This window comes from Carlito syrichta, unplaced genomic scaffold (assembly GCF_000164805.1).
Source record: "Carlito syrichta isolate Samal-C Ts95f unplaced genomic scaffold, Tarsius_syrichta-2.0.1 Scaffold279535, whole genome shotgun sequence".
Classification (NCBI taxonomy): Eukaryota; Metazoa; Chordata; class Mammalia; order Primates; family Tarsiidae; genus Carlito; species Carlito syrichta.
In genome coordinates this window covers 330484-346720 of record NW_007223631.1, presented here as the reverse complement: position 1 = coordinate 346720, position 16237 = coordinate 330484, and the positions used below count along the sequence as shown (strand labels likewise).

The 16237-nt window shown below is 40.0% G+C and overlaps 1 protein-coding gene across 1 annotated transcript in view; it reads right to left on the bottom strand.

Moving 5' to 3' along the window:
• The window catches only part of SLC26A4 (solute carrier family 26 member 4), a 59489-nt gene that overhangs the window by 14258 nt on the left and 28994 nt on the right, over positions 1-16237 (bottom strand). The window contains exons 10-17 of the mRNA XM_021709730.1: positions 14386-14463; positions 14149-14244; positions 12221-12327; positions 10058-10127; positions 8377-8469; positions 7339-7434; positions 6475-6705; positions 3861-3915 (exon numbers count right to left, since the gene is read on the bottom strand). Of these exons, the coding sequence (XP_021565405.1) occupies positions 3861-3915; positions 6475-6705; positions 7339-7434; positions 8377-8469; positions 10058-10127; positions 12221-12327; positions 14149-14244; positions 14386-14463 (826 nt within the window). The remainder of the gene's footprint in view (positions 1-3860; positions 3916-6474; positions 6706-7338; positions 7435-8376; positions 8470-10057; positions 10128-12220; positions 12328-14148; positions 14245-14385; positions 14464-16237) is intronic.

Sequence of the window (16237 nt, the reverse complement as noted above, 5' to 3'; positions counted from 1 at the left end):
AAAAAAAAAAAAAGAAAAGAAAAGAAAAGAACTGAAACAAATACAGGTTTCTAATAACATTAAACTCATACCATTGACCAAATTAAACTGCTAACCAAGATCAAACAGAGCAAGAATTAAATACATGAGACTGAATGAACTGAAAAAGAAAAACTGTGGGTTTTTATGGTTGTTTTTTAAATGTGAAAGATTACTGATTCTTTTAATGTTTTGTTTTCCAGATTTAAGGAGATTTTTAAAAATTATATATAGTTTACAGTCATTTGGTAAAGCATTTTTATTTTATTTTATTTTTTTTAAGTGAGAAAGCAGAATCTTTGAGGACAGAAAAGCTCCCACAGTGGGAGGGGGCCTGAAGGGGGTGCCCCTATAAAGTATATTTTTATAAACAAAATTGTAAACAAAAATTGAAACATTTTCTTTTCCTTTCTGCCTCAGGAATAGACTGGTACCAGGTCTTTGGCCTGTTAGGAACTGGGCTACACAGCAGGAGGTGAGTGGTGAGAGAGCCAGCAAAGCTTCATCTGTATTTACAGTCACTCCCCATCACTTGCATTACTGCCTGAGTTCCACCTTCTGTCAGATCAGTGGTAGATCTGAAGAGGAGCTGAGGTGGTGATACTAGCATTGGAGAGTGGCTGCAGATACAGATGAACATTAACAGGGAGATTTGGCTGCACATTCCCTCCCACCCAAGTCCGTGGAAAAACTGTCTTCCATGAAGCCAGGCTCTGATGCCAAAAAGGTTGGGGACTACTGCTCTACCAGATTCCTCCAGAATTTGGAAACTCTTCTTGAATATTCTCGTGTTTATGGCAATATGATTATTTGTATAAATTCAATAAGAATATGTTTGTGTTTCTTTAACAGAATACAATAGGAAAACATTGATACCAAGGCTTTGACTAGAATATCATATTTTAAAATATGCATAGAATGATTGGCTTTAAGGGCATCCAGTCTTACAGTGAGTGAGTAAAAAGGTTTCCCTTTCTGGTAGGCCTAGGAACCTCAAGACATTAGATATATCAGGTAAAGTCTAAAGTCTGCCTTGGGTTGGCTTCCTAGAATTGAGAAGTTTTAAAAACTCTGACCTGCGATTCCTTGTCAAAATTTCAAGCAAAGCAAAAAAATGTTTTAAGAGATGGGGTCTCATAATATTTCCCAGGCTGAAGTGCAGTGGCTATTCACAGGCATGATCATACTGTACACTGTAGCCTCAAATTCCTGGGCTTAAGCAATCCTCCTCCCTCAGCCTTCTAAGTAGCTGGAATTACAGGCATGCATCACTGCACCTGGCTTGGCAAAGCAAATTTAAAGGGAGCCTGTGTAGTTATTCATGCTACACTGTGTAAATAACCAGGCTAAGTATGAGATTAACCTTATTTTATAAACAAGAAGGCCTTACTATGATTATCACTGGTAGAAATGGGGGTGACTATAGAGAGAAAAATTCAGTTTCAAAATAAAACCATAGCATACCTGTAATTAGACTGTAGCCCTGTTCATTGTCTTTGAGCTTTTATTATCTCCCTGTAGATAGACTTGACTGGAATCTTCATTCCTCTAGTTTTCATTAATATCCAGCTACAACTCTTCAATGAAGTATGAGAAGTGCTCAGTCTCTAAAGCCCCATAAGCTGAAGCTGAACAACTTAGTGGAAATTTCAAGAGACAAATCTTATGCTTGATGCATGAGCCACACAGAGAGTTTACCAGAACACCTGATGCCATAAGCGGAGGTAATCAAACTGCAAACTAGGACAAGAAGTTGCCGACTTCATGCTGTGGACAGCTTCAAGACCATCAAAGCAGGACTCCCTATCATAATAAGACTCTTATTCCTCTTAATTTTTCCTTACTTATGTCTACCTCATTCACTTGGCAAGATAACGCTCTGATTTCAAAATTTCACAATCAGTAGCTTCTGTGGATAACTTACATTCTCTATTTTAATGTAGACCAATTATGAGATGCTAGATTACCTGCTGACTAAGGAGGGGGGAATCTGTACAGCTGATGACACTTCTTGTTGCACATAGATAAATATATCAGGGATTGTAGAGAAGACTACTTGGTTAAAATACTAGACTCCTTATCTGGCTATTCAATTTAAGTTGGATTGGTGCATGGTGACTGCCAAAGAGCATGCTACAAGCTCTTGGGTTTTTTTGAGTCCGAATCTCACTCTGTCTTCCAGGCTGGAGTGCGGTGGCATGTTCATGGACACCACAGTCTCAACCTGCTGGGCTCAGGCAATCCTTCCGCCTTGGCCTCCCAAGTAGCTGGAACTACAGGCATGCACCATCACACCAGCCTAATTTTTCTTGATTTATTGTAGAAATGAGGTCTTGCCAAGTTGCCCAGGCTGGTCTCAAACCCGTGGGTTCAGGCAATCCTCTCACCTCAGCCTCCCAAAGTGCTGGGATTATAGCTGTGAGCCACCATGCTCGACCTACAAACTCTTAATATTATCTTCCTGATAATCATAATAGTAGTCTTCCTGATGCACTATATCCTCTCAAAGTTTTAAATGTCTCCATATAACCATCTGTCAAACATCCAATGGCCTCTCTCTGGAACAAAAAAAAACTCAAAAAAACTCATAATAATAAGGAAGACACCATCACCTACAATGATTCTAACTGAGAGTAGTGCTGATGTGCTAAGTTTTGGTTCCACTCTTGCAGAGGTGAGAGCCTAGTTAAAAAAGGGGAATCAGTAAATAAAAATTATTAAAGTCCATTGTTTTAGTCTCCTCAAGTTTTGCCTATCTGGAGCTCAGCTGCTCATGGCAGCCAGAACAGAGGAGTGGAGCAGCGAGCCCTCAGCAGCCTGGGGGCTGGCTGGGCAGCTGTGTTCAACCTGGGGCCACACAAGGCACAGGATCAAACAAAAAGAAAAAGTAAGCCAGGTGTGATGACTCATGCCTATAATTCTAGCACTTTGGGAGGCCAAGGTGGGAGGACTTCTTGAACCCAGGAGTTTGAGACCAGCCTGGGCAACATAGTAAGACCTCGTGTCTACAAAAAAGTTTTAAAAAATGAGCTGGGCATGGTGGCATGTGCCTGTAGTCCCAGCTACTCAGGAGGCTGAGGTGGAAGGATCACCTGAGCCCAGGAGGTCGAGGCTGCAGTGAGTCATGACCGTGCCACTGCACTCCAACCTGGGCAACAGAGGGAGATCCCAACTCAAAAGAAAAGGAGGGAGGAAGAAAAATAATAAAAAATAAAAATAAAAGGCCATTGTTTTAGACACAGCTCCTGTACTAACAGACCAGACCAGACCTAACAGACCAGACCAAAAATCAACAGACCAGACCAAAAATCAAAATGAAGTCACCCATACTAACGATCCAAGTTACCAAATCTAAATTAAGTTGTTATCTGACCTTTCAAGAAATCAGGAGAGAGAGGTAACAGCTAATTTCCCAAACAGGCCAGTTTAAATTTCCAGTTGGCATGATGTTGAAGTTCTCTCTGCTGTAATCCTTACATTAAAAAGGCAGCCTGACATAACCTGATATTAACTAATCAGTTATTTTTCTATTGTTCTGTCTCCCTGTCCCTGCCTTACAAGAAAAATCTCTTTGAAAGGACTAATATAGTCTTTGTTCTTTGCTGCTGTTTTCTTCAGCCCTTCTTTGTCTGTAAAACCAACCTCTTTTGCTCAGCTCATTGGAACACTTATTCTATTTTATGATAGGATGCATTGGTCAGTTCTAGAATCATGAATAAAGCCAATTGAGATCTTTAAAAGAAAACAAAAAGGCCTTCCGATACGATGTACCCACATTCCAAAAGTAGGAGAAAGGGCTTAGGGGAAGATCTTACAGGTGATATGTAGGTGTATGCATTTACCTTGAAGTGATGCAAAGTACACATTCACATCAATTCTTTGGAATTCTTTGACAATCTAAAAATAAAAAAGGACAGTTTATAACAATGAATAATTTTATCTGCCCATAATTCACTTTCATTTAATTACTTGCTCAGGAGAAACATCAATAATTTCATGGTTAATCAGGACTTTGAGGAAAGTTTATTATTGGAAAACTTTAGAGGCTTTCCGCCTACAGGGATGGTATAATTAGGGGTGAAAAGACCATATCTCAAGAGATGGCAGCATCCAGTGCTCAATAGCTCAGCACTCTGTAGCAGAGATTTGCTGTAGCAGAGATTTGGAAAGAAGGGAGCACAAGAAGTTTCCTAATACAGTCCCTGCTGATTGGAGAAAAGGGCATGAGTTTCTGTCTTTGAGTGGAAGCAATCTGAGTGTGAGTATGATGAGCAGATTGAGAATGTTAAAACTGACCTAAAAATCACAGCCTCTGTTTTGAATGTATCGATGTCATTATCCTCCTGATTGTGATTTTATAATAAAATTTTATAAGATGTTAGTAATTAGGAGAAACTTGGTAAGGAGCACATAGGCTTTCTCTATTATTCCTTTCCTGTGCATTTACAATTATCTCAATATAAAAATTTTAATTTAAAAAAGTCGAGACATAAGACCTATGGGCAATAATAAAATAGAACTTGAAATTTGTGGAGAAAAACAAGATCTCTATTCAAGGATAAAGTTTGGAGTCTTCTTTAGTTTTCATAATTGTCATTATAATATTTGAAAGCAAATATTTGTTGTGTGGAAAATATTCTGGCACTAAATATGTTAAGACTTTCCCCAAAAGTAATTCATTAAACCTTTTGGCCACAATCTACAATGAAACTGAGCCAGTGCCTAGAGTGAAATGTACAACAAAGAACAAGAGTATGTTTTCAAATGAGCTAATAACCCATTTGCTAAGAGAACTGGAAAAGGACTTGTCAGCATATTCTCACACTCTTTTGCCAAGTATAATCATACCTTACCTGCCTCGTACCCACATCCTGGAATAATTTCCTGCCTGACAGAGGTAGTCAAGAAGCCCCCAGCTAAGCTAAACCTCAGTTGGGAGTCAGTTTCATATTATTACATCTGACTGGTGGTGACTTGAACCTGCTTACTTTTCAGCCTCTTGATAACCTATATGAAGCTTCACCTAAGCTTGACGCTTCAGGTGGTATCCTATTCAGTCTGCTTTGGAGCACTTCATATAGTTATTATGTAGAAGATTGTTTTATGTTTGCCTTCCCTTGAGTTTACTTAGTCCCATGAAGGTAGAAATGATGGCTCCTTTATCACTAGTCCCTAGTGCCTGACAGAAGTGCTTAGTACATATTAGGTGTTTCACAGCTCTTTGTTGAAAGAATGAATGAACTTAATCTTCGTAACTGCTGTCTGATATTATGAATGTTTCTATTCTGCATGCTTCTCAACTCTTTGTATGATATCCTAGATGCCTGACCTGCTTCCTATCTTAACCTCTTGATAATGCCTGACTTTTCCAGTCCTACCGTGTACCTGGTGTTGCTTATCTTGTTGTTGTTCACATATCACATAGAAATATAATACCTAGCATATGCTGTTGCTCATTGTTTTCTTTTTTTTCATATTTCATGCTATATATGAGGGGGGCCTCCCCCAAACCGGAATTTATTTATAAAAAATTGTGTATTTGTTCTTACATATTTAAACTTCATTCACCTTCAAAGTACTTTCTTTCTGATGCAATATTCCTACCAAAATAATTTTTTCCCTGCTCAAGTCAGTTTTTAAACTCATCAATTTTGATGCTGTTGAGTGCTTCTGTCATTTTTTGTTTCACCTCTTCCACATCAGCAAAAGCCCCCTGAGGACTTTTTTCATCCAGGAAACAAGAAAAAGTTGCTCAGGGTGAGATCAGGTGAACAAGGAAGGTGGAGCATGGGGGTCATGCCCTTTGTGGTCAAAAACTGCTGAGCGCTCAGTGCAGTGCGGGCAGGTGCCCTCGTAAATCACCCATCAGGAAATGGGCAAATGAATTGAAAGAATCTCCACACACAGAAAAAAAATTCACTGAAACTGAACACAGCTTCTCACAACAACACTAGCTGGAATGCTGACGATGATGGGTTCCTAGAACACTTACCTAGTGGAAGAAGCCTGCATTATAAGGGGCCTGCCCTCCAAAAGATAATTCCAGCTTTTGGGGGAATATTCTTGTATATTCTCAGAAAATAAAACGCAATACATGTTAATATTTGCTAGGTGCCAGATGCTCTCCTAAACCCCTTATATCTACTAGCTTATTTAATACTCATAACAACCCCATGAAGATGAAGAAATAGCACATTACCACCACATCACAGATTAAAAAATTGAGGTACAGATAGATTAAGCAAGTTGCCAATGGTTACACTGCTAATAAGTGATAGCTATAGCTAGGATTTGCCCCAGATAGTCTGGCTCTGAAGCCTATGCTTTAAAACATTACATTGTTATTTAAAATATTACAGAGGTCATGCATTTGCCCTTTTGCAAGACTGGACAGCCCATATCATTTCACTACTGCTAAAAGCTCCATCGCTATAATTCAGAAAATCAGAATCTTACCACCCGCAAGGACTTCACTCCAACAACATCGAGGAAGGATATAGCGCCACAATCAAGCACCAGGCTATGGATTGGCACTTTGGGAACATTCACTTTTACTGGAAGGTCAGAGTTCCAATCTACTTGAATCTCTATTTCCCTGGTTGGGATATCAAGTTCTTCCGGATCTTCAATATCTTCATCAGGCTCAAAAGCATTATTTGTTGAACCAGCATCACTTATGATGCCATTCTAAATAAAGAAAACACTGTCAACTTAATTGCCAATGATTTGAAATGTCTTTCAGTCATTCATCTCAAATTATTCAAAAGTCCTACACACGCTGTTCCTTGATAAGCAAAACATCATGTGAATGCGCTCTGAAGGATGAGTTCCACCTCAGCCCAAACTTTGATGTTCTCTAGGAAGAAAAGTGAAAGAACAGAGGAGCCAGGGAACACTTGTTTTCTGGAAAATTATGGAACATTGCCCAAAAATGCGTTGGCAGGAGAGTCTGAGTAAAAGTTAATACCTCTAAAAGTCTATGAACTTACTGCTTTCTATTATGGGTAATTTTCTGGCACTGAATTTGCATTTATTTTATTCCTTCCAGTAACAATAAGTTGTAGAAAATAATGCAGATGCTCTCATGGTGTTAAAAAAAAAAAATCACATCCTGTGTATCCAGGGAGCTCTGCTGATTTCGTTTTATTTCCTCCCATTCCCTCTTGCCTACAAGAATAGTTCAGCTGTTCTCTGACATACATATGCCATCTGCTTGTACACATCTGGATACCAAAGGGGATAGATTTAATTTTAGACCATCTGACTGCTTTCATCAGAGAAAGGAAATAATTTAAAGGGGAAAGAAAGATGTTGTCTCACCTTTGTTGCCCTTAGTTGTCCATTTTTGATGAGTTTCTGTATTTTCCTCAGTGCTTTCAGCCTCTTATTATATACTCTTATGGCATCAAATCCAACCTTTGGAAATAAATGTGAAGTTACGTACAATGCCTGGTTCCTAATGCTTATTAATGGCGATTGGTATCTGGAAAGGTTAGTTCTCAAAATTTATAATTCCTTTGAGACATCCTGCCAAATTAGAAATTATGAGGTCTAATGGATTATCCTCCTCCATTACCAGGCCATGGGACCCCTATCCAGAGACTCAGGGAAGGTAGTAGCCTATTAAAGGTTCTAAGACAGTAAAAGACAAAACAGCAAACAACCAAATAAATATAATAATAAAAACAATAACCTCTTTAGCTTTAAGTCTGTGTTTTCCAAATTCCCTTGGCATCACAGAGCCCTTTTGTTATTGCAAAATCATGAACATTCCTCTGAACCAGTTTGCCCTGGGACTCTTAGGAAAACACTGATCTAAAGGCAAACTCCAAGTTCAAAGCATAATGTGGCATTCAAGACCAGCATTTCCTACTTATTTATTCTACTAGTACTTTTTACTCTTTGCTCCCATTGGGCAACCTTCCCTCAAATACAAGTTTCTACTTTCTCCTCTCAGCTCCCATAGTTCCCAAACATCTGACATATTCTCTTTCCTTCCACAAACTACTGCATAAAGTTGAATTTGTCCAGCTAACACAGATCTCTTCTTCCTATGAACTCTTATCACTTACTGTCTATGCTACTTTTTTGGAACTTACTCAAATTCTGCCTGGAGACATCCCTAATGTTTTTTTCTGGCATAGTTTTGCTACCTGGATTTTAATGTGTGTTTTTCTATTCCCAAACAGGTTGTAAACATTATCTGAAGGCAAGGATGGTATATTAACAATTCTTAATGCCCCACACAAAAGAAATAAGATAGGGGATTATTCCCAGTTGGAGCCCAATAAACACTTGCAGAATGAAGGAAGTCTCAAAGGAGGTGAGAAACCAAATCTCTAGGGATCAAATACTTACTGTGGACTTGATACATTTTTTAAAACCATCAACGTTGCCATAAAAAATAGGACTAGAAAATCTAAGAATCTTCACTCCTTCAGGTTCTTCAATCTGGCATTAAAAAAAATTGAGATTGAAAAATTTCAGGTCTGAATTTTTTTTTTTTTTTTTTTTTTTTTTGAGTCAGGGTCTCACTGCTGCTCAGGCGGGAGTGCTGTTGCATAATCACAACTCATTACCGCCTCCACTTCCTGGGCTCAGGCAATCCTTCCGCCTCAGCCTCCCACATAGCTGGGACTACAGGCATGCACCACCACACCTGGCTAATTTTTTGGAAAGGTCTCAAATATTTCATTAAGTTTCTGGTTATCCAACAAGGAACCAAGTCACTGTTGCTTCAAGGAACTGGGCAGCAGCACTTGGCTTTTCTTGAGTAGGGGTTTCATTCCAGTTGAGAATCAATGGTTGGAGACCATCCCAGTGGAGGTCTTGGACCTCCACAGATCCATAGAAGATCAAAGTTCAAAAGGGCCTTAGAAGGCAATTATTCAACTCTCTGATTTCCAGATTTAGAAATGGGCTCAGAACAGCAACAAGATTTGCCTCAAGTTCATACCATCGACTCTCTTGATTTTGCTAAAATTATTTAAAAATAACAAAGAAAAAATAGCAAAATCAAGGGATTTGCAGGAACTAATGCCTATGATGTCATTGCTTGTCCCCTAATATACAATGGCCACACCAAAAGTAGAACCCATGAATCACAGAACCATAGACTTTTTTAGTCTCTAGAAATCACGGCAATTTGAGTCTAGCTGTGTCAAATGAGAGAACTGTGGCCACAAAGGACTGAGTGACTTAGGCAAGGTCTCAACAAGATGGAGCCTAGAATTCAGAACTCCCAAACCCAGTCTAACGGTCCCTGCCCCAGAGTAAAAAAAATTCTCTAAAATCATTTTTAGGTCTTGATGGCACTTGGCTCAATGTAACAGACAGGTTGTGGAAATAAATTAAGTAGCAGCTACTGAAATTTTAGGTTCAGTATCCAGCATTTTTTAAATATTGAGGTAAAATTGCACTACAACTTCCTAGGGTTCACATTAAAATTTTTTTTTCTAAATGTGTGTTTTCTTAATTTACCTTCTCTGCTTTTTCATCTTTGTTTCCCCAGTCATCACTAAGCAATTTTATTTGCAGGCAATACAAGCCCATCATGTTTAATTTGTTTTTCATTTCCCATGTCATATATTATTTCTTTCAACTCCAAGGATAAAGCAAGATGTCAAATAAGGTCTTGGTGACAGAGAACTTGAAAATCTCTTGTTAGGACTGGATGAAGAAAATCTTAAAAGGATTTTAGGCAATTTCATAGAGGATAAGGATTATATAGCAGAGAAATAAAATTTTGGTTGAACATCTGGAAGTAATCTAATATGTTTATTACATTTAAATCCCTCTTACAATGCTTTTACATTAAAATGACATTCAGCTGGCATGGACAAAATTCATATAAGCCATGGATATTAGAAGGTACTTTGGGTCAAAGTTCTCATGACATACCCTGTGTACTAATGGATTTCCCAACAGAAGTCTCCCATTCAGTTACCTTGTACCTTACATACTAAAATAGAAATATGCAGCTCCTGAAATTTTAGGCTAATAAACCCAAGTCCAGACAATGTCTCACAAAGACACTTACATTTTTGTAATTCTTGGTACTTTTGTAGATATCTGTGCTCGGGATGCTTCCGAGGCCATTCCAGGATGGACTAAAAGAAGAAAAGCCAAGATCAAGATTTTTTTGGAATGGCCGTATTTTGGAACACAAAGTTAAAACCAACAGCCACTAAAGAGTCCATTACTCCGGTATTTTAGACTCTGCCTTTATTGCAGATGACATTTTCTTGTAGCTAACTCTGAAATGAACAGCTGGTGTTTGTGTGGAATCAAGGGAGACGGAGAAACTGTGCCTGCCTCCTGATGGCTGAGAGAAATAATGAGCATCACGCTTACACGTACCCCACGTTACAGGATAAGCAAAGAGCTTCCACATTTGGGAAATCTTAGTTAAGCCCTGCTCTACCATAACTCTGAAATATCAGCAGTATTCTCCTTGTTTTTATTGCTAAGTAAACTGAGGCTCAGAGAAGCAAGAAAAGGCCCAGAGGTCAAGGGCTGCACATCTTCCCACCCTCGTTCTTTAGCCCCCCTCCCCACCCGTGTCTTCAGGGGCCCAGTACTTATTTGTGACTTATGGCAACGTTCTGATGAAGAATGGAGAGTCTTAGAGGAATCAAATTAGTCTCTTTTTTTAGAAATAGGAGGCTGGGAGAACCAGAAATAAGTCCATCCTGTCAACCAGATTGTTGATTTCCTGTTGCTGATGCAATCAGATAAATTCCGTGATTCTTCATGTGTGACTAGGGACCTATGCTAAATACGATTCCTGAAGAAAGAGTATCTGTTTGGGGTACTGTCAGCGTTGTGCTCTGGATCAGCATTATAATTACTGGAAATTAAATACTGTGGAGGATACTGCTTTTGGTTGGCTAAAAGCCTAGTTACCAAACCAGCAACTAAAATGTGCCGCCAGGTTTTCCTTGGCTTGCAGTGTTGTGCTGATTTTTAACTTAAAGCTCAGAAGCTAGTCTCTCTCTACAAAGTCTTCCTTTCCCAACCACACCCACACAAGAAAAAATAGACACTGAGGCATGTACAGCATGAGAGGCAGCATCTCCTAAGGACAGTTTCTGGATTTATTTCCTAGCAGCAAAGTGGGCACTTGGGGAGCTCATGAACTTTTTCAGGCCCCTGGATGACCATGTAGAGTGCTAAGGCAGAAAACACAAGCCTTTTGAGGAGGCACCCACACGCCAGGGTAGGGAGAAAGGGAAAGAAGGTTGGTTGGTGGAACAGGAGTGGCAAGCTTATGCGAAGCTGAACACATATGTGTTGATGTTTGTCCAGGTTTCTTCCTTCATGGCCCAAGCGCAAGCAGAGAAGGGGCCAGAAGTCTGGACCAACAACGGAAGCACTGAGGAGGGAGAGAGGTTCTGTTCCTCTCTAAGCCCAGGAGGGCACATAATTAAATCCTCTCAAGAGTCAAAACAAAACCAGTTCAACAGCCACCTTCAGGCTCCCTCACCGTCCCTCACCGGTTGTTTTCCATTACATGTTTAAATCGTGTCTTCACTACTTTCACTGTGCACATGAGCTCATTGTATTTACTTCACATTGTTGTGTGGTGGATTGGTTATATACCTTATTTGACAGATTTGAAGGAACTTTGGCTGCAGTGACTATTTTAAAGTTCTCCTGTTCTGAATTATGTAAGTTGTGGGTTACCAGCTTCAAAAAAAGAAAATGAGTTATAATATATTTAGCAGCTGTTTTGTCCCAAGCCTCGGGCCTAGTGCCTCACAGACTTCATCTCATTTAAAGAAGAAACTACAAAACAACTTCAGTCTTTGGCTAAACGATGTACCTTTTAGTCTTTCCATGACTGAAAGGATAGCACAGCTGTAGAGTATGTGACTAAGTGCATAGGTCTTGGGGTGAGATGCATCTGGATTCAAATCTTGGCTCTGCCAATTTCTAACTGTGTAACATTAGGGAAGAATCTTAACTTTTCTGGACTTCAATTTTTTTCATCTATAGAATAAGAATAATCAAACCTACTCATATGATATTTGTTAAGATTAAATAATGTCTGTAAGGCGCTGTGTGCTTAATTCATAAAAGCATTCAATATATAGTAACTATTAGAAAGAAGCTACTAGATAGCCGTATTTAGCAAAACGACATAAGAAAGATCAGGGTGTGTTGTCCTGTTTATAGGAAATCTGGGCTTTATATTACTCACAACTGAACTCTCAGGACAACAGTCAGTAGTCCAAATATAAGGCCAGCTAGTAAACCGAGATCCAGCCCCAGAATGATGGAAACTACACACGTAAACACCCAGATAACCTAGAATAACACAGAAATGAAAAGAATTATATTAATTCATCAGAAACCATCAGGTGATAGACTACTTAAAAAAATAAGCTCAATGATCTACAAACAAATTACAGCTTTTTAAAAATACTGTAATTTCATTCGTTTCATATTTAAGTGGAAATAGAAACTAGCTGGGCACAGTGGCTCGCACCTGCAATCCGCACTTTGGGAAGCTGAGTTGGGGGGATCACTTGAGCCCAGGAGTTTGAGACCAGCTTAGGCAATACAGTGAGACCTCGTCTCCACAAAAATAAAAAACTGGCCAGACTCGGTGGCTCAGCCTGTAATCCCAGCACTTTGGGAGGCCAAAGCAAGTGAATTGATTGCCTGAACCCACAGGTTTGAGACCAGCCGGGCAACTTGGCAAGACCTCGTCTCTCAATAAAAAAAAAAAAAAATTAGCTGGGCATTGTAGTATGCATCTGTAGTTCCGGCTACTTGGAAGGCTGAAGTGGAAGGATCACCGGAGCCCAGCAGGTTGATGCTGGCATGGCCGTGAGTGTGCCACTGCACTCCAGCCTAGGTGCCAGAGTGAGACTCCAACTAAAAAAAAATTAAAAACTTAGCTGGGTGGTGTACACCTGTAGTCCCAGCTACTCAGGAGGCCAAAGAGGAAGGATCACCTCAACCCAGGAGGTTGAAACTGCGGTGAGCCATGATCATGCTACTGCACTCCAGCCTGGGTGACAAAGTAAGACCTCTAAAAAAAAAAAAAAAAAAGAAAGAAAGAAAGAAAAAACTGGCCTTCCAAATTAAGACCCACTGTCCTATTTTATTTATTTTTAAACTTTTGAATAGGTCATATATTTGTATGGTTCAAATGGGAATTAATATTAAGGTGTTTGGTGAAAACTCTTGCTCACAACCCTCTCCCTTTTCTATCCATCCTCCTTCCTTGTATCCTTTGTTATTTCTGCATGTGTGTCTGTGCTTTTCCCAGCATTTCTATTCTGGTCTCTTTTTCACTTAACAATTTGTCTTGGAGAGCTTTCCATATCAATATGTAGGAAGTTTTCTCATTCTTTTTATCTGTCATGGTTTAAAGTAGAGCAGAACCCTAAAGGCTTTAGCATCTAGGCTTTGCAATTTCTCAGAATAGTTATGAAGTATGTCAGGATTAAAATCAGCATGGGTTTTTGTATTTTGTTTTTGCATAGTTTTGTGTTTTGTTTGTCCTTCCAAACTGGGTTTAAACAAATTTTTTGGTTGCTTTCTGGCTTTAGAAGGCCAAGGGTGTATGAATGAGCCTCATTTGGAATTCCTCTTGGAAATGGACCTTACCAGAGACACAAGATCACAAAATGCAGTTCACATGGGAGACTTCATGGCTTTGGTTTATCCACACAATTCTTCTTTTTCTTTCTTTCTTTTTTTAAGTCGGAGTCTCACTCTATCACCCAGGCTGGAGTGTAGTGGCATGCTCACAACGACCACAGCTTTGACCTCCTGGGCTCAGATGATCTCTCTGCCTCAACCTCCCAAGTAGCTGGGACTATAGGTGTGTGCCACCACACCCAGCTAATTTTTTGATTTGTTGTTGATACATCTTGCCATGTTGCTCAGGCTGGTCAAAACTCCTGGGCTCAGGCAATTCTTTTGCCTCAGTCTCCCAAAGTGCTGGGATGACAGGCATGAGCCACCATGCCTGGCCTTATCCACACAATTCTAATTTCCGCTCTGGGGTTCACAAAGTACAAATAAGACTTGGGAGACGGGGGATAGAGTGATATAGCAGGAAGCATGTAAGAACAATATCTTATTTAAGAGAAAAATGGGTGGCAGGTGACTTACAGCATCAATTTTATTCTGCCTCCACAGACGAGGAACGTCACACACCTGCATAAACATCCCCTTCAGGTTGGCAATGACAACAGCTGCCAAGACTGACTGCCAAGAGAGACAGAGAAGGCTGTGTTATTCAGGGAAATGGCTTCTTATGTGATGATTTTTCAGTCTCCTGTTATTTCTTTGGTAGCAGAGTAGTGAAGGGAAATTATGCAATTGGCGTGCAGAGAAGCACGATTATACCTTCTGCAAGGGCTCCAGAAGCTTCCCCAGGGCAACAATGGCGATCATCACAATCACAGCCGAGATGATGCCAGCAATCTGAAAAACACACACCTCCCATGAAGAGGATTCATCCTCCTCCCTCGCGTCTTCCAGCTCACTGGATGGATGTGCGAACGAGAGAGCCTGCTCATAGGCACACTTAATACTTCTTCTCTACCTCCCCTCTTCTGTGCAATACCATTGAGAAAACTGAGTCATTTGCTCAAACAATAAAACTGAACAAAATTGTGCTATGAGAGAGAAGTTAGAGAAAATGTGGAAACTGAGCCAATTAAAGTCAAGTCAGTATGACCTGGATTTCAATTGGACACATCAAACAATAAAACTGAACAAAATTGTGCTATGAGAGAGAAGTTAGAGAAAATGTGGAAACTGAGCCAATTAAAGTCAAGTCAGTATGGCCTGGATTTCAATTGGACACATCACACACCTATGGTTTGGATGTCTTGTCAGGAGGCCAACCTTCTAGTTATTTGTCATGCCAGAAAACATGGACCTCCTTCCTTTTCAACAACAGAGATCATCATCATATTCCTGGGGAATAAATTCTCATGACACATGCCTGATTCTTCTGCATTATTAAAGCAGCAGTCATAATAGCAACTCAGACAACACTTCATACTTGGAGCACTTGGCTCCCATGAAAGTCTCAGAGAAAATAAGTTTGCCAGTCCTATTGCAAATTCAAAATGCCACATGGACACATAGAGAGGTGAGATTGTGTCTCCTGTTTCCTCTGACAGTTGCACAGAGGTCGGCTGGGTGCTTTGCCCCAAGGCAGCCCTTAACAGTGGCTGCACACTATTCACAATAGTAAAAACATGGAACCAACCATGCTGCCCATCGAAACTGGACTGGATTTTTAAAATGTGGTACATATACACAATGGAATATTACGCAGCCATAAAGAAGGAAAAACATGGACTTCGCAGCAACTTGGATGGATTTAGAGTCTATCATACTCAGTGATCTATCACAGAAACAAAGAACAGAGTACCACATGTTCTCACTCATAAGTGGAACCTGAACATTTACCATAATACTATAAGAAAGGGATTGGCAGTAGTGGGATACTGCTGGGTTGGGGGAGGAAGGGACATAACATCAATAAGAATACCTGATCTCAAACCAGGCAATGTGGGGACCAAAGGGAGGCCCAAACTTTACCTGTACAACGACCATTTATATACCTAATCCTGAATTGTACCCCACATCTTTAAAAGAAAATAAAAGCGAGAAAAACAAAACAACAACAGCAAAACAGCAACCCTGGCGCAGAGTGATGGAGCCATAGCAGCACAAAAGGAAGTTTCAGAAACATTACCTGAACTGACAAAAAAGCTCGCCTAACATCCTGTAAATAGTTAGGAGAGAGGTTGAGGGGGTGGGGACTATTCTCTGATTTTGTTAGATGACCAATGAAGTCTCTGTAGAGATGGCTGGGGCAGGACCGAGGTGAAGACTAGAAGCTCTGAAACAAAGGAGAAAAAAAGACAGGGAACTAGAAGCAAAGTAGTCAGAGAGGAGGCAACAGAGAAGATTGTGGTGAGCACAAGTACTGCCTAGTGCAAGATGTTTGAGTTCAAGGAGACAGACAGACACAGCAAATACAAATAGAACAATAGAAAACTTAACTAGAAAGCATGCACTCCACCTGGCAAATTGACCACTAACGTTCAGATGATAGTTGGGTCAGCCTGAGGCAATATTATGTATATGATGTACTAACAAGCTTCTCTGTATGCCTGGCTCCCTTTTCTTTTCTTTTCTTTTTTTTTTTTTGAGTTGGAGTCTCACTCTGTCACCCAGA